This window comes from Symphalangus syndactylus, chromosome 5 (genome assembly GCF_028878055.3).
Source record: "Symphalangus syndactylus isolate Jambi chromosome 5, NHGRI_mSymSyn1-v2.1_pri, whole genome shotgun sequence".
In the NCBI taxonomy this organism is placed as follows: Eukaryota; Metazoa; Chordata; class Mammalia; order Primates; family Hylobatidae; genus Symphalangus; species Symphalangus syndactylus.
Window position 1 is genome coordinate 38,815,569 of NC_072427.2, and position 26,431 is coordinate 38,841,999.

At 40.5% G+C, this 26,431-nt stretch overlaps 2 protein-coding genes across 7 annotated transcripts in view; one reads left to right on the plus strand and one right to left on the minus strand.

The window, feature by feature from the left end:
• AAGAB (alpha and gamma adaptin binding protein) overlaps positions 1-26,431 on the plus strand; it is a 55,443-nt gene that overhangs the window by 16,041 nt on the left and 12,971 nt on the right. For 5 of the 6 annotated variants that reach the window (XM_063638831.1, XM_055278026.2, XM_063638832.1 and 2 more), the window contains exons 2-5: positions 10,068-10,258; positions 10,384-10,480; positions 10,821-10,910; positions 14,959-15,042. In XM_063638831.1, the coding sequence (XP_063494901.1) occupies positions 10,068-10,258; positions 10,384-10,480; positions 10,821-10,910; positions 14,959-15,042 (462 nt within the window). Of the gene's footprint in view, positions 1-5,762; positions 5,794-10,067; positions 10,259-10,383; positions 10,481-10,820; positions 10,911-14,958; positions 15,043-26,431 lie in introns of those variants that run through there. The other variant, XM_063638833.1, reaches the window with a different exon arrangement.
• LOC129481940 (small ribosomal subunit protein eS24-like) lies at positions 13,944-14,465 on the minus strand. Its single transcript, XM_063638834.1, has one exon. It carries the CDS (start codon positions 14,394-14,396, stop codon positions 14,091-14,093), a length of 306 nt encoding a protein of 101 aa, XP_063494904.1. The 5' UTR covers positions 14,397-14,465; the 3' UTR covers positions 13,944-14,090.

A 26,431-nucleotide genomic window follows, 5' to 3' on the forward strand; every position in this document is an offset into this window, starting at 1 on the left:
TCATATAGTCCATTTTAATATCTTCTTTGGTGAAATGTCTATTCAAATCTTTTTTGCCCACTTTTTTTTTTTTAACGATTTTATTTTTTTAAGACGGAGTCTCACTCTCTTGCCCAGGCTGGAGTGCAGTGGTGGGATCTTGGCTCACTGCACCCTCTGCCTCTGGGGTTCAAGCAATTCTTGTGCCTCAGCCTCCCAAGAAGCTAGCATTACAGGTGTGTGCCACCACACCCAGCTAATTTTTTGTATTTTTGGTAGAGACGGGGTTTCGCCATGCTGGGCAGCCTTGTCTCACATTCCTGGACTCAAGCAGTCTGCCCACTTTGGCCTCTCAAAGTGCTGGGATTACAGGTGTGAGCCACCGTGCCTGGCTCTTTTTTGCCCGCTTTTAAATTGGTTTTCTGGTCTTCTTATCAATGAAGAAGTTCTTATATATTCTGGTTACAAGTCCCTTATTGATATATAATTTGCAAACATTTTCTCCTATTCTGTGGCTTGGGTTTTGTTTTTCTTTGTGGTGTCTTGAAACACAATTTTTACTTTCGATAATGTCTTACTTATTAGTGTTTTTGTTTTCCATGATTCGTTGACCATCTGTTGCCCAATAATGATTTTACCCTCCTTTGGATGCTGGGACATTGGATCTGTTAGCTTTCTGATATTTTCTAACAGATCAAGCTTATTTTCAATACTTGAGTACAGGGGCTACAGAATGAATGTACTTCATTATTCATTAAACTTATTCTGTTTGGGGAAATTCATCTCAAACATGTTTGTCTTTTTTTAGAGTAAATTAGTATCTACTGCAGATGTCATCCTGAGCATTGACATTTCTTGTAAGATTTTATTACTTCATGCTGATTTGTTTATGAAAAATTACTATTTGAATATGAAAATTATTTTTATCTCATAATTGTCCTGTTTAGGCTTATGAATTCTTCTAGAAATCTACCATTCATAGATTATTTTCTAAGCTTCTAAGGTTAATTGCCAATAATTTTTATGGTTAATAATCAAAGAAGACACTTGAGATAGTCTTTATCAGAGATAGATTTTATTAGATATAAATGGAAGATATTTTTATCTGGGGTAGGAGGTTGTGATGCCTGACTGTAATGACTAGTTTCAGCTCTTCGAGAAATAATAAACCAATTTTGCATTCCAGAACTCTTATTTTGTTTCATGAATACAGCTCAGTAAATTCCATAAGGTTTCTTTGCTGTAGATGAGGGTGTCTCAGCTTCGGCACTGTTGACATTTTGGGCCAGACAATTCCTTGTCTTCTGGGGCCGTCTTGTGCATTGTAGGATGGATGTTTAGCAGTATTTTTGACCTCTACTCACTAGATGCTAGTAGCATCCCCCTATTGTGATGACCAAAAATGTCTGCAGGTGTTGACCTTTGTCCCCTTGGCAGGGTTGGGGAGAATCACATCCCCATAGAGAACCACTGCTTTAGGGATATATTTAGAACTAGCAATGGATTTCAGAGAAGTGCTGTACCCCTCTAAAATATAGGTAGGAATTGTCCATCAGCTGTGCCACTAGGATTGACAAAGTGGTCTTTGCATGCAGCCCATAAAACTTAGAGGCTGATGTTTCCTGCTTGATCTTTATAAAACTCTTCTCCATATTCTCTCTCCCTTTCCTGATGGCTTCTTTATGTTCTTGTGTGTGTGTTTGACTGCATTGTAAGGTCTTCTAAAAGCAAGCAGAGACTCCCCCAACCCCGCTGCCCGCTGACTTTCCCCAATTATTTTAAGATGAAGCTGTGGTGACCAATTCCAGATGACTATTGGGAGAAAGTAAACTTGAGGAAAAAGAGGAGGACTGGGTTGGATTTCCTCTGCTTCAGCTTTAAAATGTTTCCACTGTGATATTAAAAGCTTAAGAGCATGTGGAAATGCGAATGTAGAGTGTAACCAGAGAAAAGGGGTGTGTCAGGAAGAGGTAATTAAATGTTGTAAGCAACCCAGAATCTCTGTACTATTGTTTTTTTTTTTATTAATTTTTTTTGCACACAAAAACAATAAACATTTTCTAAAAATACATACAAACAAAAAGATGCGTATCAAACATATTAGGAAGGTTGCACATGGGAAGTCAGGGAATAGAAATGGGGGGTGGGAGTTAAAATAAATGAGAGAGGGACTTTATATGGATCAGTGATAATAACTCAATCCTCTATTTGACAAAGAAGAGGGAGAAGGAAGAGGAAGAAAAAGAGTGGGATAAAGGATCAGAAAGGGAGGAAAATAGAAAAAATTAGAGTATGACTCCAGGGTAGACCTGTTTTGTTGTCACTGAGTTGGTTGGTTGGTTTGTCTGTTGTATTTTTCATGTTTTGCCAAGTTAGCCAGACTGGTCTTGAACTCCTAGCCCGAAGTGATCAACCCGCCTCGCCCCCCAGAGTGCCGGGACCACAGGCGTGAGCCCGTCCAGCCCCCACATTACTTCTGGCCTCCGTGGTAGACCTCCCAGACGGAGCGGCTGGGCAGAGGCGCTCCTCACTTCTTCCCAGACACGGGGCGGCCGGGCAGAGGCGCTCCTCACTTCCCAGACGGGGCGGCCAGGCAGAGACGCTCCTCACTTCTTCCCAGACGATAGGTGGCCGGGCAGAGGCGCTCCTCACTTCCCAGACGATGGGTGGCCGGGCAGAGGCACTCCTCATTTCCCAGACGATGGGTGGCCGGGCAGAGGCGCTCCTCACTTCCCACACGGGGCGGCCGGGCAGAGGCGCTCCTCACTTCCCAGACGATGGGTGGCCGGGCAGAGGCACTCCTCACTTCCCAGACGATGGGTGGCTGGGCAGAGGCTCTCCTCACTTCCCAGATGGGGCGGCCGGGCAGAGGCGCTCCTCACTTCTTCCCGGACGGGGCGCCCGGGCAGAGGCGCTCCTCACTTCTTCCCGGACGGGGCGCCCTGGCAGAGGCGCTCCTCACTTCTTCCCGGACGGGGCGGCCGGGCAGAGGCGCTCCTTACTTCTTCCCGGACGGGGCAGCCGGGCAGAGGCGCTCCTCACTTCCCAGACGGGGCAGCCGGGCAGAGGCTCTCCTCACTTCTTCCCAGACGGGGCGGCCGGGCAGAGGCCCTCCTCACTTCTTCCCAGACGAGGCGGCCGGGCCGAGGCGCTCCTCACTTCTTCCCGGACGGGGCGGCCGGGCAGAGGCACTCCTCACTTCCTCCCGGACGGGGCGGCCGGGCAGAGGCGCTCCTCACTTCCCAGACGATGGGTGGCTGGGCAGAGGCGCTCCTCACTTCTCCCCGGACGGGGCGGCCGGGCAGAGGCGCTCCTCACTTCCTCCCAGATGGGGCGGCCAGGTAGAGGTGCTCCTCACCTCCCAGACGATAGGTGGCCGGGCAGAGGCGCTCCTCACCTCCCAGACGATGGGTGGCCGGGCAGAGGCGCTCCTCACTTCCCAGACGATGGGTGGCCGGGCAGAGGCGCTCCTCACTTCCCAGACGATGGGTGGCCGGGCAGAGGCGCTCCTCACTTCCCAGACGATGGGTGGCCGGGCAGAGGCGCTCCTCACTTCCCAGACGATGGGTGGCCGGGCAGAGGCGCTCCTCACTTCCCAGACGGTGGGTGGCCGGGCAGAGGCGCTCCTCACTTCCCAGACGGTGGGTGGCCGGGCAGAGGCGCTCCTCACTTCCCAGACAGGGCGGCCGGGCAGAGGCGCTCCTCACTTCTTCCCGGGCGGGGCGGCCGGGCAGAGGCGCTCCTCACTTCCTCCCGGACGGGGCGGCCGGGCAGAGGCGCTCCTCACCTCCCAGACGATGGGAGGCCGGGCAGAGGTGCTCCTCACTTCCCAGACGATGGGTGGCCGGGCAGAGGCGCTCCTCACTTCCCAGACGGGGCGGCCGGGCAGAGGCGCTCCTCACTTCCCAGACGGGGTGGCCGGGCAGAGGCGCTTCTCACTTCCCAGACGATGGGTGGCCGATGGGTGGCCTGGCAGAGGCGCTCCTCACTTCCCAGACGATGGGTGGCCGGGCAGAGACGCTCCCCACCTCCCAGACGGGGCGGCGGCCGGGCAGGGGCTGCAATCCCAGCACCCTGGTAGGCCAAGGCAGGCGGCTGGGAGGCGGAGGCTGCCGCGAGGCCAGACCACGCCACCGCACGCCAGCCCGGGCAGCACCGGGTGAGCGAGACTCCGTCTGCAGTCCCAGTACCTCGGGAGGCTGAGGCGGGCCGAGCACTCGGCGTCAGGAGGTGGCGACCAGCTTGGCCAAGATGGCGAACGCATGCGTGCAGCCAAAGGAGAAAAAGCAGGCAGCGGTGGCACGCCCAGGCAGTCCCAGGGCAGCAGCGAGCCGAGTAGATTGCAGTGTGGGCCACAGAGGGAAAGAAAGAAAGAAAGAAAGGGAGGGAGGAAGATTGTTAAAGCAGTATGTTGCTTTAACTCAATCCAGTTACTCTTCCCTCAGCAAGTCTATACTACTCCAGTGATTGACCTGTCATATAAACTGCAACAAATACTGCATATACTTGCACCAGAACGCTGGGGTATGATTACACAGGGAATCTCAGATATGAGTTTCCTGACGTTTGTCTGTAAAGTCCCAATTCTAATGTTGCACAGTTTTAACCTTTAAATACTACCATGCTACAAAGTCCCTTTCCACTGGAGCAGTATAATCTACTTTTAGTATTTAGGGACTAACCTGTTCACAACTACTACAAAATATTTGACAGAGCAGCACCCACTTTGTATGACATTCTCATGAAGTTGTGGGTAAGAAATTGTAATTGCTTGCAGCAGTATGAATACGTTATGATTTTTTAAAAGTCTCTCTTTTCCCTTGCTGGTTAATGAAAACTCTAGGTTTTGAATTTTTCCTAAGTCATATTTTGCTCAGTTCTTTCATAATGGCTACTTTTCCTTTCAGCTGACGTCAGACTCTGCTGCCTCCTATAATTTTCCTAATTGCCTTCTCTTCTGTCTCAGCATATGCCTTAGCAGTGGAAAAGAAAAATTTCAAGTTTATTTTAGGGGGTGGTCTGGGGTGGAAGGGCGAGGCTAAAGCACCTTAAAGGAGATGGTTATTTCCTGATTGTAATGTTTCTTACTAACTCCTCAGTGCATCTCTAACCTACCTCTAGTCAGGAGTGCTGTCACAAATGTGAAAAAAAAGTGAGTTGGGAAGAAGGAAGTGAATATTTACTGTGCCCAGTGCCTGCACTTTCTTAGACATAGTTTCATTTAATTCATTTAAGCCTTTTGAGGAGTGTTCTCATCCCCATTTGCAGGTAAGGAAATGAGACACAGAGAGGTTAATCTGCCCAAAGCTTTGCAGAGAGCCAGCATGCAAATACGAGCCTGTCCAACCCCAGGTCTGTGCTGTCTGTATTTTCCATGCTCTTCTCCCTTGTCGTTAGTACTGACTTCACAAAGGGAAGAAAGAAGAATGTTGAGTCTCCAGAAGAGTGGATCCTATGAAAGACACTCATATCTGGGGTGAGAGGTTATGATGCTTGGCTGTCAAGCAGTTTCAGTTTATGAGAAAGAATAAAACCAACTTTGCATTCTGAGAAGAGTGCTGGTTTCCGGAAGGATCATCTTGATTTGAGGTGGCAGCTGTCACTTCCCTCAGGGCATAGAAAATATGATTTAACCACTGGACAACTTTGCTTCACAAAGAATGTCATGATTGGTTAAGTGCACTACTACTGATATTGAAAGTGTACTTAATTACCTTACTACTGAAGGAGACACAAAAAATCCCTAACAGTATCAACGTGCCTAGTTTAGAATGCATGTCTTTTTTGGCTGAGGTGGATACGTGAGGGCATAAGGTAAGGGTTGTGTGTGTGCATGTTTATATATAGATAAAATGTGTGTGTGTGTGTGTGTGTGTGTGTATAGGAGAACAGATATTTGTGGTGTTTGGGGAATTCACTTGAACTTCATATTGCCTTCTAATTCATGCTAAAAAGAGTATCACCTCTTATTGATTCTGAACCATAGAAAGCCAGCTGCCTCTTTTCTTTCATTTGATTGGTTACCACATTTGTCCTTTCTCTGAGGGAGGGATCATTATTAGGATATGCAGGGAACAGTAGAAAGCTGATTAAAAAGAGGAAGATGTTGGATTACTGAACTGAAATGTTGCCTTGGCACATGACTTCCTTCAAAGCTCTTGAATCTTATTTTCTGTAACTTACCATATGAGATTATAGAAAAGAAGTTGACCAAGGATGTGAGAAAGTAAATGGGAGTTACTGGAGAATTGATGGCTTTGTAAAAAGTTTCTCAGATAGGGATAGAGGTTTATACTTGCACTTAATACTGAAGGAAAGGTTTATGTTTGCTACTAGAACTGGGGTGGCATCTAACTTCCTTTGTAAAAGCACTACAAATTAACTATTGTAAGCTGTGAAATGGAGTTTGTAGTAACAGACCTGGCAAGTAAACACCTAGTGTTTGTCTCTTAAAAAATGATGTATTACAGCTCCACCAGGTGGCTGCCAACAGTGTGAATGAGACAGGCTGGCATCAACCAGGAGGAGGGGAAAGCTGCTCTTGATTTTCTTTGTGCATATCGGAGTCTACAACATAATAATTTAGTGAAGGACAAAGAAGGGAGCCCACTGCAGGTTTTTCTAGGAAGTCTGGCAAAAAACAGAAAAACAACAACAAAAAAACCTCAAGATCACTGTGACTTATCTTTGACATATAAATACCTGAATGTCATAGACAGTTTTCTGATGGGTTAATTTTGCTGCAGATCCGTATATAATTGTGCCCCTATTCTGGCTATTATTTTGGGTGTTCCTAAAAGGGCAGAGGATACTTTAGGTCTGTAGACTAGTTTTGGCTTGTAACTATTAGAGACTCAGGTGTGATCCAGCTCAGATGCTAAGTATTGTAACATCACGGTGTAGTAGGAAAGAATGTTGGTGAGTTGAATCCAGTTTTAGGCTCTGCTCCTATTAGGCAAGTGGCTTCTTTTTTCCTGGGCCTCAGTTTTCTCATCTGTAAAATGAGTGAATTATATTAGCTGCTCTCCAGAAACCTTTAGCCATGTGCACAATTTGAATAATTTCATTTTAATTTGGAAAAGAATAAACTTGTTAAGCATTTGAAAATCAAATAGAAAACATGTGGGAAGAAAGCTATATTTAGTGTAGACATTTACATTTTTTAAATTAAACTCTACATTATGATATTGGTCATAAGAATTAGAATGAGACAGTCTTTACTATTCTCTCCCTAGCTCTAATATGGCACAGATGTGATAATAAAATTCATATGCAGCCTTGAAGAAAGTGTTTGATTAGACATAAAATGTTAAAAAAAAATCTGATAAGTAAATTGAGCCATCAACTTGTTTTAGGCAGCACAGAGAATAAAACAAAAACCAAGGCCCACTAGCTACTGAAACACTGAAATGTGAAATTCATTTTCCCAAGTTATTGGTTCCATTCCTGTCTAGGTTTGGAGAAAAGAGAAAGAGCTTCTTTCTCCGTGTTAAGTAAATGTATTAATCATTTGAAAATGAAAGTATAAAATTGAAATTGTAAGTGCTCTGAGTAACAAACATTGTTTTGTTCTTTTGTGTTCTAAACATTAATAAAATTAGCCATCATTAATGGATCTAAATATTTTAAATTGCAGTTAGTAATGCCATTTTAAGTGATTTTATATTTCTCATGTTGAGGAGCAAAGAAAGCACAAGCCCAATTTTTTGATTCCAGTTTTTAACAATACAACTAATTTAGGAAATATCAAGAACTGATTATAGCAATGATAGGAATATTAGTCCCCCTGCCTTTGTACTTTGCCCCTTAGCAACAAGTGAATTCATTACTGTATTTTATTATTTGTGCTTCCCTCCTTTAAAAAATACTCAGTTTGCTATTTTTAAAAATTACCCAAGAATGGCTGGGCGTGGTGGCTCGTGCCTGTAATCCCAGCACTTTGGAAGGCCAAGGCGGGCGGATCACGAGGTCAGGAGATCGAGACCATCCTGGCTAACACAGTGAAACCCTGTCTGTACTAAAAATACAAAAAATTAGCTGGGCATGGTGGCGGGTGCCTGTAGCCTCAGCTACTCGGGAGGCTGAGGCAGGAGAATGGCGTGAACCCAGGAGGTGGAGGTTGCAGTGAGCCGAGATCACGCCACTGCACTCCAGCCTGTGCAACAGAGCGAGACTCCGTCTCAAAAAAAAAAAAAAAAAAAATTTAATAAAGACTGATTTTATATGGTGGCTCCTTTCACCATTAAAAAATTAGTTTATACATTTTTTTGCTTTTCTCCTTGTTTTAGTTTCTTTCTTTTATATGTGTATTTATCAGCATATTGTGGTATATGTGTTAGCTGTGCCAGTATTCAGCTCTTAGAAACACAGCCACGTGTTACTATTGCCACCTTCTTGAAGTTTGGAGTGTTAGATCTGAATGCAATGTAGACTTTGATCTAGTTTTTGTTTTTCTATGAGACATTTACATGAAAACAACATCTTTGATTTTAATAACTTACCTGTTTCTCCTGTTTATTTCCCACCTGAAATTGTCTTAATGCTCCATAAGGGACATAGCAGCTGGTTGCGATAGAATTGACTGACACTAAGTAAAAGATTCTGACTTCGGGTAGAAATTAAGTAGAAAGAACTGCTGATTTCTTAAAGAGATGGGATACACTCAGATTGTCAAATATTGACATAGACCTTCTGTTAATTTAAGAGTAACAATTCTGGTTTTGGTGAAAAAATTTTAAAAGTTTCATGATTGCTTTATATCAAAGATAAAACCTTAAATTTATTTTAATTTTTTTGCTAAAAAAAGGGCCGACCTTTCATTCTTCAGAAGATTAGTTCCTCTTAACCACATGATGAAACTTTACTAATAAAAAGAATTCATGCGTGTATATACTCACACACACACACTTTATACATAATTCCTAGCAGTCGTTTGGACTAAATAATTTCCCCATAACTTTATGTTGAGCAAAAATGATGGCAGCTTTTCAAATATATAATGTTAGTTCTGGGATTTAAAATTTAATTTCTAGTTTTCAGTGTCTTGCTAATTATGAGTTTGAGGCACATTTCATTAATACCTGTTCATCTTAGTATGCATTGATGAGGAGTTTGTGACTGTTTTTCATTATATTCTTCTGATAAGTCAATTAATGGCATGTCATTTTACTTCTATAAGTTCATTTTCCACATTTGTATAAAGTGGAGGTTATGGGTATGGGTGTGAGAGATGGGAGTTTAGGTTGGAACAACTTCTAATTTCTCTTCCAGTTGTAAATACTGTATAACATAATGGAAGCAAAGTGCTTCCATGGCTCCATGACTATGTCTCTATTCATTTGTTCATCATTGACTTGTATCTTACTGTGGGGATTTCCTATTATATACATGCTGCACATAGATTTCCAAAAGATTTAGTTATAATCTAAAATATTTATAGTAATTTGCTTGGCTATTAACACATTTAAAATTTACCGGAAGTGTCTTGATCAAACAAGAATTTAGGTTGGCTTTCAAAGAATGTGAACAAGGCTGAATATAAATAGGATTGAGGTCATTTATCAGTATCCAATCTTTTATTTCATTAGCTGAATTAATGTCTAAGCCTTCAGTCCAAGAAATATTTGTAGCTCTTCTATTTTATTAATGGTTTAGCCTTAATCCTATCTTCCTTTTAGTTTGCAGTAAGTACAAAATAGTTACAAATTCTAGAAGATTGTTATTGTCTACCTCCCATGAAGTACTTAAGCAATACAATAAATAGAGCTGTCATTCTTTGTCTTCTACTTGCTCTTTTCTGGATATTTGGTTATATGATTGTTTTTTCCCTTACTACTGTCTAATCTGGTTCACGATGATTTTTGTGTTCTTAAAGAGAAAAAGTCAATGACTTAAATTATATCACCATAACTTTTATAATCAGATAATCAGAGAATATAAGATTAAAGCTAATAAATGCAGGGTCCTTTGAAATCCTCACATAAAAGGAAACAGCGAAAGTACCAGCTTTATCTGGTATCTGACTGAGAAAATCAACCAATATATATTGGTTTTGCACTTTACATGGTAATGTTGTCATTTATTTTTAGATATCCTTGGAACGGAAGATCTTATTGTGGAAGTGACTTCCAATGATGCTGTGAGATTTTATCCCTGGACCATTGATAATAAATACTATTCAGCAGACATCAATCTATGTGTGGTGCCAAACAAATTTCTTGTTACTGCAGAGATTGCAGAATCGGTCCAAGCATTTGTGGTTTACTTTGACAGCACACAAGTAAGACTTTGTTTTCGATGAAGGCTTAAATAAGAAATTACTGCATGCCTTCTTTTTTTCCCATTACATTTTATCTTACTATCTCTTTTCTGTTTTTGTTTGTTTATATTTTTTGTTCCCTCTAGAAATCAGGGCTTGATAGTGTCTCCTCATGGCTTCCACTGGCAGAAGCATGGTTACCTGAGGTGATGATCTTGGTTTGCGATAGAGTGTCTGAAGATGGTAAGGCATGTGGATGGGACAGTAGTTGGTACATGCATTTACCATTCCTTGATAAACAGAGTACATCTGTTTCTTTAACTTAGGACATACATCCCATATGACTTTATTGCTTTATGAAAATATTTTCAGCTATTTTTCTTTGGAATCTTGTAATATTTACTTTTTTTTTTAAGAATGGATACTTCGGGGCTGAGAAATCATTTTCTTTTTATTATTGTAGATGCCTTTAGAATAACATTGACATTAAGGGAAACACATTGAGATTTGTGAAGAATATTGCAGGAATAGTCATGTTTTATTTTCTTTTTACTTATGAAGATTCTTTTGCATATTATTTTAGGTGTAAACCGACAAAAAGCTCAAGAATGGTGCATCAAACATGGCTTTGAATTGGTAGAACTTAGTCCAGAGGAGTTGCCTGAGGAAGATGGTAAGTGTTTATGTGTTAGGAGAAAATATGGCACTTAGATATGAGAGATTATTTTAATTCAGGGAAGAAAAATCACAGCAAAATTCAAGAAACTTTTTTCCCCAGCTGTTTCAAGGATTTAAGCAAAATCCACTGATGTAGTCTTACACTTAGTGTAATAATTCATTTATTTGGTTTTACCACCTATTTTAGAACTTTTGAAAATGTGTGTTTTTCTTGTGGATAAAGGTGTAGGGCTGCTTTCTAAAATCTTTGTCATTTCCGTAATCCTTTTTCCTTTCCCCACCGCTGAAGAAGGAGAGTTAGACCTTCATAGTAGTTAAAGTTGATGTTTCTTATTTTGAATTCATAGTAACCTAAGGCTGAGTTCCCAAGAATCGCAGGGGACATTTCAAATCCATTTGAATGTCTTTTGGACATTTGAAGCCAAAAAATAGACCCCAAATTTAATCCCCCACCTCCACCCCAGGTAGCTCTGCAATCGCTGTCCTCCGCTATTGCTGAACCTTCTATTTCTTCCCCTCTTCTACTCCCCTTCTCTGTTTCTTTTCTCATCTTTTCTCCTTTGAAGTACACCTGTTGTGGTATCTACCAGGATAAGAGGGTTTTTGGTTCACCAAAACCTTATAATCTGGTACAAGAGATGAAACTTACAGATAATTGAATTACCAAGTGGAATGTCGTAAGTATTATAGAAGAAATAGTAGTGCTGTGGTATTTTAGAGACCGGAGAGCTTATTTTTGTTTATAAGTGCAGAGAATGTGTTGGCATTGTGAACTCTCACGTGTCAGCTGCTCCATGGGGAAGAAGTTAGAAAAGGTCTTGGGCTTGTAGTGAGAGGACTGGTGGAGAGGTGGCATTGTGAATATGCCAGTTGTTCCAAAAGACATTCTGGGCAGGGGCAACCAATGTGAATTAAAGTACATATATAAGACATAAGCAGTCATTTCAAGAAACTTGTATTTTTTTTTAAGGAATTAAATATTTTTCTATATTCTGGTTTTATTATAATTTTTCCAAAATGCTGTTACCTTTGAGAATAAAACCTGCTAGAGAAGAAGAGAACAAAAGTGAAATAAAAAGGCTGTTTTTTCTCCTTGCTCATTTTAAAGAGTGTTGAAAATTAGCATGTACATCTTTTTCTGTGTTTTTCTAGGTCCCTGAAACTTGTGCCCTGTTTTGTGTATGTGAGCCTGTGTGATTTCCAGCACTAGAATTTTCTCTTTCTCTTGTCCTTGGGAGTCAGTATTTGTTATCATTTTGGAATCTCTGCTCCTTTATACTACTATATTTCTCGTAGCCCTTTGTCTGAATAATGTTCTTGTATTCATTCAGCTTAATCTTAAAATGGGTTTTTTGATATGTCATCTTTAGGTAAGGTAATGAAAACCTTCCTAGACTTTTAAAATACAAACTATTCCTAAGCCATATTTCCTTATCTTTTACTTGCATGTATTATTCGAACATGAATATAGGACTTTATGCTAGTTTGTATTAATTTTCCTCTTATTGGTACTAGCTCTTCATTTCAGATCACATTTTTGGTTCCTGGTTATGTCATCTAAAGTATTAGTTATTCTTTTGAGAATTAAGTCATTCACAATTAAGATAAACATGACTTTTAGGTCTTCATCCAAACATTGTTGGTGATAAACTTATCTTGGTAGAGTATTTTCTTTCTTTATTTTTATTTATTTATTTATTTGAGACAGAGTCTCTGTTGCCCAGGCTGGAGTGCAGTGGCACGATCTCTGCTCACTGCAAGTTCCACCTCCTAGATTCATGCCATTCTCCTGCCTCAGCCTCCCAAGTAGCTGGGACTGCAGGCCCCCGCCACCACGCCTGGGTAGTTTTTTTTTTTTTTTGTATTTTTAGTAGAGACGGTGTTTCACCACGTTAGCCAGGATGGTCTTGATCTCCTGACCTAGTGATCCACCTGCCTCGGCCTCCCAAAGTGCTGGGATTACAGGCGTGAGCCACCGCGCCCAGCCGAGTATTTTCAATTTAATCACTATTTCTGTTAGGTTGACAGGTTGGTATTCTTTAAATGATTCATCGATGCATTAAACAGTTGCTGAGTGCCTGCTGTTTTTCAGACACTGTGCTAGGCAATGGGCATATGAACTCAGGAAGACAAGATTCCTGCCCTCAAGGAGTTTCCAGTGTAGGGGGAAGGTTACATTAGTAAATCATCAATTCCAGTGCATCTGTCCTCTAGGAGAGATGTGCATAGAGTGGTATTGTTTCCACTTTCTGTGAGAATGGTGTAAGTGATTCGCCCTTGATCAAATAGCTAATAAGTGGCAGAGCCTGGGTTCAAATTCAGATATTCTGACGTGCTCTTCTTGTTAAACCACCCAGGGCTAGGCTGGCCACTAGAGACAGGGTCTGTGTGGTTTATGTTCTGTAAACTCAGGAAACTTTCCTTTTTTAACCACATGAAAACTATTTCTGTCATTATTTTCCAGATGCAGCCTTACAATCCTCAACATCTGCAGGATCTCCATTTCCTTTGTACACGATCATTCCTGTGTTGTAGCTAAGAATACCACCTTTTTTGGTACACTATGGGATTACAACTCCGTTATTTTGAGTAGTATCAGTCAAATTCCAGAAGCAGGATAGTACTAATAATAAACTAAACTAAGTTGTTGTAATGACCCTTTGCCTGTCTCTTACACTTCTAGTCATTTCACTTCTCACTCAAACTATCTTTCTCTGATCAAGAAGTTCTTCTATAGATATCGATCATAAATAACACTTACTATTCTATGGTTTCCAGCAGAGGATAGAGCATTTACATTTTATAACATACTATTAATAAGAGGACTGTTCCTGCCTTCAGGAAACTCATTCTGTGTAAATTGGTATCTCTAGTACTATGCCAGGAATGTGTGTAATAAGTGGAATCTTTTACATTTTCAGAATATAAATAGATTCCATTGGTAAGGATAACTTTATTATATAACTGCCTTATATTGTGTGTTTAATTGCTTTAGTTTCTAGAATATTCTTTTTTTTCCACATGAAAGTATTTAGTTTATTAATCTTCTCACGAAAAAGCCACAGTGGCCACTGATAACATCCTTGCAGCACCTTTGCTCCTTTGGCTTTTTGCCAGCACCAACACTGGCCTTTGCGGTCTACTTGACCTTCTTCATGCTGTTCTTACATTCCTTTCATTGCTTTCTCAAGGTCTTTTTCTTCTCACACAGGCCATGTCTTGTAAGTCTATGTTTGTGTTCATTTTTGTTTGCATAATCCAAGGAATCATAAATTATGCCAAAGCCAGTAGTCTTGCCACCACCAAAATGAGTTCTGAACTCAAACATGACATTTGGTGTGGTCTTGTACATTTTGGCTACTTTTTCCTGAATTTGTCTCTTAGGTAGTGTTGCCTTCCCGGGGTGAAGGACATCAATGACCATTTGTTTTCTCTGAAGTAGTTGGTTGGTCATGAACTTTCCAGTTTTGATGGTTACCATGTCATTGATGATGGTGGTCAATCCTCAGACAGCAGAGGAAGAAAAGAGTTTCTCTAGAATATTCTTATTGAGAGCTCCAAGCTCTGTATTTGTTTTTTTTCTTTGTATGATGTGAACTAACAACTAAATAAACAAGATAACAAAACCACAGTCATTTGAAAATATGGCTTGGAGGATATATACGTTAACTTTTTTTTTTTTTTTTTTTTGAAATGGAGTTTCGCTCCTGTTGCCCAGGCTGGAATGGTGCCATCTCGGCTCACCACAACCTCTACCTCCTAGGTTCAAGCGGTTCTCCTGCCTCAGCCTCCCGAGTAGCTGGGATTACAGGCATGTGCCACCACACCTGGCTAATTTTGTATTTTTTTAGTAGAGATGGGGTTTCTCTATGTTGGTCAGGCTGGTCTCGAACTCCCGAGCTCAGGTGATCTGCCCTCCTTGGCCTCCCAAAGTGCTGGGATTACAGGCGTGAGCCACCGCGCCTGGCCATATTTTTGTGAATGTATATGTATATCTGTGTGAGTGTTGTGTATAAATATATATATTTCCCCTCCCTGATTAGATGACTTCCCAGAATCTACAGGAGTAAAGCGAATTGTCCAAGCCCTGAATGCCAATGTGTGGTCCAATGTAGTGATGAAGAATGGTAAGTAACTTGGGACTCAAGTCACTTTTTTCCTCTTGTTCCTTGTAAGTTTTAAATTATTCAGATATAAGTGGAACCATTAGTACTATATGAAATCTGTAGATTTGTTCCAATTTCAGTTCGCTGATTGAAGGAAGCGCCAAAAGTAGCATTTCTAGGAATTTTTCATATATGTTTAATAGTTAATTCAGTAAGAATTTAGAGGTTGCCTGTAATACACCCAGCATTGTCTTTGGCTTTGAGAAGTACCTCCAAAATTATAAGACATAGACCCTATTATTAAGGAGCTCCTAGTCCAGCTGTGAAATTCAAGCCTGTACTTTTCAAATGCCAGGGAACTATGCAAGGCAATCTGTGATGAGTACAGATGACTGATGCAGGCAGTAAAGTGCATAGAATCAGAAATATGGCTGTTGTGTTAGGCTTAAGTATAGAGAGAGAGCTTCAAGGAGAAAGTGTCCTGACAGTAGTTTTCACAGGAAGGTCAAGATTTGGACTGATGAAAGGGGAGAACGGCAAGTGGAGAAGGAAGCATGACATAGAGAATAACAGTTTTATGTTCTGACCAGCCTGGGCAACATGGTAATAGCCCATCTCTATAAAAATCAGCTGGGCATGGTGGTATGCGCCTATGGTCCCTGCTACTTGGGAAACTGAGGAGGGAGAATTGCTTGAGCCCAAGAAGTCAAGGCTGCAGTGAGCTGTGGTCACGCCACTGCACACCAGCCTGGGGAACAGAAAGACCCTGTCTCAAAAAAAAAAAGTTGTGTGTTCTAGGGTCACTAAGAGAATATCACCTAGCATTTGGAGCTAGCTTAGAGAGAGGCCTGAATGCGAGTCAGGAGAATTTTGGCTTTTTCTTGTAAAAATTGGTGAGTCACTGGAGATTTTTAAATAAGGGGTTGATGCAAAGAAGGTGGTGTGCAGGGAGGTTTGGCAATTGAAGAAAGTCAACATAGAGTCTGAAGTAAGGGAGACTAGAGCTTTTGCAGCAGTTCAAGAGTGAGGTGCTGGGGCCGGGGGTAATGTAGTGGCAGTGGCCATGAGGCAGAAGGCTGGATCTGAAGTGCAATCTGAAGAGGGTAGTGCACACTGGCCTCTTATAGTCTGTATTAGTTCCCTAGGGCTAAGGTGACAAAGTACCACAAACCATATTACGTAGAACAACATGAATGCATTGTCTCATAGTTCTGAAAGCCAGAAGTCCAAAATCAGGGTGTTGGCAGGGCCATAGTCCCTCTGAAGGTGCCGGGGAAGGGTCTGTTTTAGGCCTCTCTTCTAGCTTCTGATAGTTCCTTAGCTTGTGGCAGCATAACTGCAGCCTTCACATGATGTTTTCCCTGGGTGCCTGTCTGTGTCCACATTTTCCCCTTTTTATAAGCACAACAGTCACATCGAAGTAGGGATCTACCTACTGCAGTATGACCTCATCTTAATATATCTGCAGTCAGCCTGTCTCCAAATAGGGTCACATTCTAAGATACTGGAGGTTAGGACTTCAACATACGAATTTGGTGGGGGATACAATTCAGTCCATTAACACAGTCTTTTAGGAATTGCTTCCTGTATAGGGTTTTTCTGTCTTACATCTCTTGGCTGCCTCAACAAGTATGCTGAGTGAGACACTACAGAAGGGAATGAGAAAAATCGTATTTTACAGCCAGGTGAGGTGGCTCACACCTGTAATCCCAGCACTTTGGGAGGCTGAGGTGAGCAGATCACAAGGTCAGGAAATCAAGACCATCTGGCCAACATTGTGATACCCCGTCTCTGCTAAAAAAAATACAAAAATTAGCTGGGTGTGGTGGCACGTGCCTGTAATCCCAGCTACTCGGGAGGCTGAGGCAGGAGAATCACTTGAACCAGGAAGTCAGAGGTTGCAGTGAGCCGAGATTGCACCACTGCACTCCAGCCTGGCAACAGAGCAAGACTCCATCTCAAAAAAAAAAAAAAAAACCACAAAACGAAAAATCATATTTTACAGTGAGCTTACCCCATCTTCCCTGATAAAGGTCAAGTAGAAGACCAGTTTTATAAAAATAGAATATTTCACTTCAATTTTTGGTAGACCCTTGAGTGTTAAGTGAGATTGGCACCCTTTAGCTTTCCTGAGGTCTGATCTAACCCTTGTCGTCATTAGAGAAGCTCCTTCTGGCATACATAGTAAGGTACTCCTTCCTCTCTTTCTCCTCTCTCCATCCTCCTTCCTCCTTTTTTCTTTCTAGGAGGAATCTTATTGTGTCTGTTAAATTGAATTGCAAGGGCACTAGATTCTATTTTATTGATGTAGCAATCTAGAAAGAATAAGGAGTTTTTTGGTTTTTTTTTTCCTTCTCCAGCTTTTTTTTTTTTTTAGATGGAGTCTCACTCTGTTGCCCAGGCTGGAGTGCAGTGGCACGATCTTGGCTCACTGCAACCTCTGCCTACCGGGTTCAAGCAATTCTCCTGCCTCAGCCTCCTGAGTAGCCAGGATTATAGGCACGTGCCACCACTCCCAGCTAATTTTTGTATTTTTAGTAGAGACGGGGGTTTCACCATGTTGGCCAGGCTGGTCTTGAACTCTTGACCTCATGATCTGCCCACATTGGCCTCCCAAAATGCTGGGATTACAGGCGTGAGCCACCCCTCCTGGCCTCTCCAACCTTTATTTTAGGTTCAAGGAGCACACGTGCAGGTTTGTTACATGGGTAAATTTTGTGTTGCTGGGGTTTGGTGTGCAAATGATTTTGTCACCCACGTCACAGGTAGTGAGCATAGTACCTGATAGGTAGTTTTTCAACCCTCACCCTCCTCCTACTCTCTCCCCTCAAGTAGGCCCCAGTGTCTGTTGGGCCTCTTTTTATCTCCATGTGTATTCAATGTTTAGCTCCCACTTATAAGTGGGAGCATGTGTTATTTGTTTTTTTTTTTTTTTTTGGTTGTTGCTGCTTTTAATTCACTTAGGATTATGGCCTCCAGCTGTGTCCATGTTGCTGCAAAGGAGATGACTTTGTTCGTTTTTATGCCTGTGTAGTATTCCATGGTGTATGTCTACCACATTTTTTTAATCCAGTCCACCGTTGATGGGCATCTAGGTTGATTCTGTGTCTTTGCTATTGTGAATAGTGCTATGATGAACACACACATTCATGTGTCTTTTTGGTGGAATGATGTACATTCTTCTGGGTGTATACTGAGTAATGGGATTGCTGGGTTGAATGGTAATTCTATTTTAAGTTCTTTGAGAAGTCTCCAAACTGCTTTCCACAGTGGCTGAACTAATTTACAGTCCCACCAGCAGTGTATAAGTACTTCCCTTTCCTCTGCAACCTCACCAACATCTGTTATTTTCTGACTTTTTAATCATAGCCAGAATAAGGAGATTTTCATTTATGTGGTTATCTCTCTGTTACCAGAACAAATTCAAATTAAGGCTTGGTCCTTCTCATTCACCTATTCAGCAAATCCTTGTTGAGCATTTACCATAGGAAAGATATAAAAATAAGATTTGGAACATAAACTGGATCAATTTAGAATAAAATTATATTCAGTGGTGCTTGTTGTATTTATGAGAACTATTTTCAAAAAATCTTCTTTGGCTTTATTCACTTTTTGAAAAATCTGTGTCCCAAGTTCATATATTAAAGAACGATTGCCTTGCAATGTACACTTACGGTTGTAAATTGAGAAGCTGGACTAAACATGCTTAATTACTTTGGAAGTATGGTCAAATGTGTCTCCTGAAAAAATGCCATTTTACTTGTTTTAGACACTAAACAATATTCTTAAAAGAACTACAAAGCAAGGAGGTAAATTGTGGATTTTTTCATGGTTCTTTGCCCTGAGGTTTCCTCGCTTTCTTTTTTTTTCTTGACAGTACTGGTACATTAGTTTCCTGTTAACCAAAAAACAAAATACTGCCATTAATTAGCTTAATTTCGTGTTTAAGAGGATCCTGGTGTATGTGGTATGAAGATACAATGAATGACATTTTGATGCAACCCAGGTCTTAGGAAGTGTGAAGGATATCCTTTTAGAGCCCTGCATCTTACTTTAGAGACAAAGCTCTCTATGGATATATGGTGGGTCATATTACTCTTCCAGGGTAACCTACCTCCTATGCTGTTTGTAGAGCCTGCTTTGCTGGTGATCTGTCTGTGTGCCCAGTGAAATGTGCCTTCCTCAGCCTGCTTTTCTTGAATGTCCAAGTGTTGTCTGCCAGCAGGTGCTCAGACTAGTTTATTTGTTTGAGGGATCTGTGTTTTTCCTACTCTTTTTTTCTCTTTTATTTTCTCCCCTTTTATCTTTTTAAAATTTTGGTTAAATATACATAAGATTTACCATTTAAAATATGCATTTCAGTGGGAGTAAGTGCATTCACATTGTTGTACAATTGTTGCCATTAATAAAAATTTTTAAACCAAACAGTTTTTTTAATTAAAAAGTTGGTTGAAAAAGTAAAAAAAAAAACTTAGAGGTATTGGTTACCTTTTTCAAGACATTAATAATGACCAATTTTTGTTGTTGTTTTGGTTCAAAAAATTACTATAATCACAATTGATTCTTTGGGATTATTACATTGGGAAATTATATAATGCCAGTTGATTATTTGGGATTATGTATTGTCTAGTTGGTATTTATTGAGCAGTAATAGAACATTTAGGTTATGTCATGCCACTAATTTTGTACAGTTGCAGAAAAATATTTGTTTGAAACTCTTTTAAAAATATTTAAATATGCTCAATTTGAAAAAACAATTCCAGTTCTTGTAAGGATTATGAACATCTAGCTGTTGCAACAAATGGCCCTGAAAACACACAAATCTAACTCAGGTTTTATTTCTTTGCAGTTTCTTGGACATTGACATTCAAAGGTCAAATATTTAATCTGAAAATCTAGTTAATTAAAAACGTAAGAGATGAATTGCATTCCTTCCTGCCCTCCACCCAGATAAAGTGGATGTATTTTCTATATGGGAATTCATGATTTAATATGTGATTATTATAAGTCTGAACAACTTACTTGGTTATAGGATATCTTCATAACTTTTTTCCTTTAGTCTCTTCTTAAAAGTTAGTAATACACAAGCAACCAAAGAAAAAAAATAGATAAATTGGACTTCATCAAAATTAAAAGTGTTCATACTTCAAAGGACACTGTCAGGAAAGTGAAGGATAAAAGATAACCCTCAAAATGAGGGAAAATATTTGTAAAACATGTATCTTATAAGGATGAGCAGAATGTATCTAGAATATATAAAGAACTCTTACAACTTAATAATAAAAAGACAACTAATCCAGTATAAAAATGGTAAAGAATTTGGATAGGCAAGAAAATACACAAATGGCCAGTAAGAACATGAATAGATGCTTAACGTTGGCCGGGCATGGTGGCTCACGCCCGAAATCCCAGCACTTTGAGAGGTCAAGGCAGGAGGATTGTTTGAGGTCAGGCATTCAAAACCAACTTGGGCAACATAGTGAGAACTCTGTCTCTACAAAAAAATTTTAAAAATCAGCCGGGCCTGGTGGCACGCACCTGTAGTCCCAGCTATTGGGGAGGCTGAGGCAGGAAGGATCACTTGAGCCTAGAGTTCAGTGCTGTGATGATCTAAAATTGTGCCACTGTCCTCCAGCCTGGGCAACAGAGCGAGACCCCAATTCAGTATTGAAAAAAAAAAAAGAAAAGATGCTTACCATCATTAGTCACCAGGAAAATGCAAATCACAACAATGAAATACCACTTCACACTTACTAGGATGGCTAGGGTCAGAAAGATAATAACAAATGTTGGTGAGGATATGGAGAAATTAGAAACCTTGTACACTGATGGTGGGCATATAAAATGGTGCTGTAGCCACTTTAGAGAGTTTAGTAGTTGCTCAAAAAGTTAAACATAGAATTACCATATGACCCAACAGTTCCATTCCTGGCTATATACCGAAGAGAACTGGAAACATGGGCACACAAAACAGTGTGTATAAGTGTTCATAGCAGTATTATTCATAAATGCCAAAAAGTGAGGAAAACTGCTGAAAACAAAATGTGGCATATCCATACAATGGACTGTTATTCAATCATAAAAATGAAGCATGAATATATGCTACAATGCGGATGAACTTCAAAAACATTACGCTAAGTAAAAAAAGCCCAACACGAAAGGCTACGTATTATAGGATTTCATTCATATGAAATATCCAGAATAGTTAAATTCATAAAGATAGAAAGTAGATTAGTGGTTCCCAAGGGCTGGGAGGAGAGGTTGCTCATGGGTATGGTATTTCTTTCTGGGGTGATGAAAATGTTCTGGAATTAAATGGTGATGATAGTTGCACAACTTTGTGAATATACCAAAAACCACTGAATCATACATTTTTAAAAGGCTGGGTTTTATGATATATAAATTAAATCTCAATAAAAAGAAAGAAAAGAAGGAAATGATACCACCAATGATGATAATAACGGTAATAGTAGAAAAGGTGGTGGTGATGATAGAAAAGGGAGAAGTGGCAGTGATACTAATAGCAGCTGATAGTATACGTGCAAAATCTTATTTAATCCTCACAAAAGCCATATGAGTTAGGCTCAGTGAAGCCAAGTAATTTGACCAAGGTCATATAGCTCATCAGTTCTCAAACTTGTTTGCACACTGGAATCATCTGGGAACTTTAGTCACCTGGGAAGCTTTTAAAACCTATGCTACCTGAGCCTCACCCAAGGGAGGGGCAGCTACAGTGTTTTTTAAGTGCCTCCAGGATTCAAATATACAGCCATGGTTGACAACCACTGACATAAATGATAGTCTTCTAGTTCTAACTTGTAAGAGTCTGTGTTTAATCCATGGGAATAAATTCAGCATTTCGAAAGCCACATTAGCCCCTTGCCTGACCTTGCTTTCTCTAATTCCTAAATTATGTAGTATTGAAAAGTGACTTTTGGCCAGGTGCGGTGGCTCATGCCTGTAATCCCAGCACTTTGGGAGGCCGAGGTGGGCAGATCAGTCGAGGCCAGGAGTTCGAGACCAGTCTGGCCAACATGGTGAAACCTCATCTCTACAAAAAATACAAAAGTTAGCTAGGCGTGGTGGTGCATGCCTGTAATCCCAGCTACTTGGGAGGCTGAGGCACAAGAATCACTTCAACTCAGAAAGCAGAGGCTGCAGTGAGCTGAGATCACGCCACTGCACTCCAGCCTGGGCAACAGAGTGAGACTGCTCAAAAAAAAAGAAAAAGAAAAGTGACTTTTCAAGTCAGAGAAAGAAGACAGGACTATGTTTAATATGGAGTCATCTATAGGGAAAGGTGAAAATAGTGGACATTCCTTCACGTACTTCCTCTCTACTTGTTTCTAGTATGGTTTAGTATCTTGCAAAGGTCAGCAGTGCTGTGACAGTCCTTAAGATCTGAAAGAAATAATACAGCTTTTATAAGTAGCTAATTGTCTAGGAGCATAATTTAGGTGCTGAGTGTGTACCATTTTCAGTACAGCCGCCCCACCAGGAACCTTTTAAGACATTTTCCCCCTAATTTTGACACACCCTCCCACTGAAATATAGTTTAATATAGTTTAATCCCCAGTAATTTAGATGGAGGAGGATTAGTGGAATTTTAATAGTAGGAACAACAATTCTTTCTGTTGTAGTTATAAATGTAAAGAATTGATCATTTATTAACATGTATCCCCCTGAATTTACTTGTAACAAGATCCCATGGCAGAAATCTCAGATTCCAATTCAAGGAATCATTTGCAACTGCTGTACAGAGCAGTGGCTAAGAAATGTGTACCTGCTGGGCGTGGTGGCTCACGCCTGTAATCCCAGCACGTTGGGAGGCCAAGGTGGGTGGATCACAAGGTCACGAGTTCGAGACCAGCCTGGCCAACATGGTGAAACCCCATCTTTACTAAAAATACAAAAATTAGCTGGGCATGGTGGCAGGCACTTGTAGTCCCAGCTACTCTGGAGGCTGAGGCAAGAGAATTGCTTGAACCCGGGAGGCAGAGGTTGCAGTGAGCCGAGATCGCACCACTGCACTTCAGCCTGGTGACAGAGCGAGATCCATTTCAAAAAAAATAAAAAAAGAAATGTGTACCTAAACACAAGGTCTATCTGTGATACTTGGGCTGCTCTCCTGAGAAAGCAGATGGCTAATGCATTAAATAAAACTGTTTTTCTAAAGTAAATGATGATTAAATACAAATTTGACCCTAATGTTACAGAAAATAAAACAATATCAAATTTGTTAGAGGAGAATGGTTAATGAAGACAGTTCTAGTCAGGTCTGTCTTTACCCGTGTTCTCTTGGAAAATGGCTTCATGTTTCTGGACCCCAGTTTCCTAACCTCTAGGATGGGTAGAACTCTAGGATAATGTAGAATTATATGAACATTACTTTCTATGAAATTGAGTTCCTTGAGTCAGACTTAGTTGCTTCTCTTTTTAACCCAGCACCTAATATTGTAGAGCCAAAAAAAATGGATACTCTGACAGTTGTCTAAATGTGAATATTGTGGTCAAAAATTAAATAAATATGTGTTGATCTCTATCTGTGTGTGTGGGTGTATGTGTGTATAGAAGGCATAATTTGATGGAGGAGATTGTCTTGTAAGAAAAAGGGGAAGAGAAAAAAATAAGAAGGAATAAGGGTATGAGTAAAATGATGAGACTTTGTTTTAAAAGTTCACCCTTAAAATTAACCGTAAGCAAATGAATCATGGGAAATCTCTTCAAATTAGTTACCCTGGAGGCACTGCTCTTCTGCTGCCATCTTGCCATCTTGAAAAAAACTGTTTTAGTACTTTCTTTGGAATTATTTTTAGACCTGGGTATGAACCACTTAAGTCATCTTTATTTTTTTTTCATGGTAAAGTCTTGTACTGGTTCTGAACGATTTTTGACTTGATTCTGAACATTCCTTTTAGGATTTTCAAGAGTGTGCTTAAGGTTCTGGAGATAGGACTTTACAATGGAACTATTATTGGAATTAGAATAAAGCTTTCGTTTACAACATCGGAGAGGATAGTACCCACTCTGATGTTTAGTTCAGTTTATTAGAATTTGTGTGTATGTGTGCATAGGGAAAAAAAAAAAACAAAAACAACTAGGAAGACAAAATACCAGAGTATTAATTAGTATCTTTGGTGATTTAATTTTCTTCTTTTTTTTTTTTGTTTTTTTTTTAAGACTGAGTCTTGCTCCGTCGCCCAGGCTGGAGTGCAGTGGCATGATATTGGCTCACTGCAACCTCCGCCTCCTGGGTTCAAGCAGTTCTCCTGTGTCAGCCTCCCCAGTAGCTGGGACTACAGGCTCACGCCACTACGCCCAGCTAATTTTTGTATTTTTTAATAGAGATGGGGTTTTACCACGTTGGCCAGGCTGGTTTCGAGCTCTTGGCCTCGTGATCCTCCTGCCTTGGCCTCCCAAAGTGCTGGGATTACAGGTGTGAGCCACTGTGCCTGGCCTAATTTTCTTCTTTATACTTTTCTCTTTTTTCCAAATTTTCTACAATAAATATATTATTTATAATCAGGAAAAAGAGAAAAAATAGTATTATTACTTTCTGGTCATGTTCATTATATGTTCAAATATTAGTAGAAACCGTTCTTGACATGTGAGCGGGTGTCCCAGTTGTCATAGGGAGAGCAGATTCACTTTCCTGAATCTAAAGCCAGGTGGTAGAACCAGGTACGGTGCTTAGGCCTGTTTCTTTAATAAGTACTATTTTTAATAATGGATTTCAAACTTTGCCCTTTTCAAGCAGTAGTTTAGTGAAAAATAATAAATTGATTCTCCTAATTATTTTATGATTTCAAAAAACATTTTATTTCAATTTGCCAAGAAGTGGATTGTAATATCAAAGTGTAAGTTTATTTCTCTGATGCTAGTGAAATAATTTCCTTCTTAAAAGAATTTTTTATTCAAACAGTGTGGTTTGATTTAAGAATATCATTCAAAAATAGGTACAACTTCTCTATGCAAATTGAAATATCTTAGTTTTAGTAAGTTTGGTCATGCTTATCACTCGGATGGAAAAGAACATGTTTATAATAAAGGAAAAACATTTTGTGCAGGTAAGGGGATGTAAAGAAAACTTTATGGAAAAAACTTCTTAAGATGATGCCAAATAATTGCTACATTAAGGAAATAAAAACTGAAATATGAACACAGAAAATATCTAGGAGGTCTGTTAGGCATGTTGGGAGGTGTGGTCATGGAAATTCTTAATATTTGAGTCGTATATAAAAATGTAAAATAAAAACTTATTTACATAGCTAATGCTTGCAGCCTCTGCCTGACAGTTCTATTAGACATTCAGTGGATATTTCAGCATCTCTCCTGTATACTTAGCACTATGCTGGAGGCTGTGCGGTGTAGAAGAACCATTAGCGATTGTCCATGTCTGCAAGGAGTTTATAGTATAGTTGAGGATGGCATTTTGACTCGAGATGAGTATTAATACTAGCATGTTCTCTGAAGGGCCACTTGAATAGTAAGGACAACAAGGACAAATGGCACACAGGCAGAGGTAATTAGGGGCTGAAATCATCTAGAGAAGTTTCTCAGAGTATGAGGGAGGATATTTTCAGTGCTGACAAGAGAGAATGAGTCTTTTTTAATGTTTTTTTTTTCTTTTTTTCATTGAAAATCTTTGTTATAGTCCTTACTTCAAAGTAAGGACTGCTGGGCACTGTGGCTCACGCCTGTAATCCCAGCACTTTGGGAGGCCAAGGTGGGCGGATCACGAGGTCAGGAGATCAAGACCATCCTGGCTAACACAGTGAAACCCCGTCTCTACTAAAAATACAAAAAATTAGCCGGGCACGGTGGCGGGCGCCTGTAGTCCCAGCTACTTGGGAGGCTGAGGCAGGAGAACGGCGTGAACCCGGGACATGGAGCTTGCAGTGAGCTGAGATCATGCCACTGTACTCCAGCCTGGGCGACAGAGCGAGATTCCATCTCAAAAAAAAAAAAAAAAGTAAGAACTTAAAAACCTGAGGATTTTAGCCAGAATTTTCCTGTTCTAATTAGACCTATGTCAGTGGTTCTCAGTTGGAAGTGATTTTGCCCCCCAGGGGACATTTGGCAGTCTTATAGGCATCTGGTGGATAGAGGCAGGGGATACACAGGACACCCCTCTTTCCCACCTACCCACACACCAAAGAATTCTCCAGCTGGAAATGTCAATAATACTGAGATTCAAAACTCCTAGTCTACATGTGCTTGAGGAACAGTGAACAGATAATGGAGCCTAGCCACCTGTCTACCATTTGTTTTATGTGACCAATGCCTCAAGGAGTTATAGGGCTGGGCTGTGAACAGTTAGTAAGTGGCATATGATTAATTATTCAGTCCTGAGTTATTCAGCTTACTTCAGTGAAAATCACAGTCTAAACCAGGGACTTAATAAAGGATT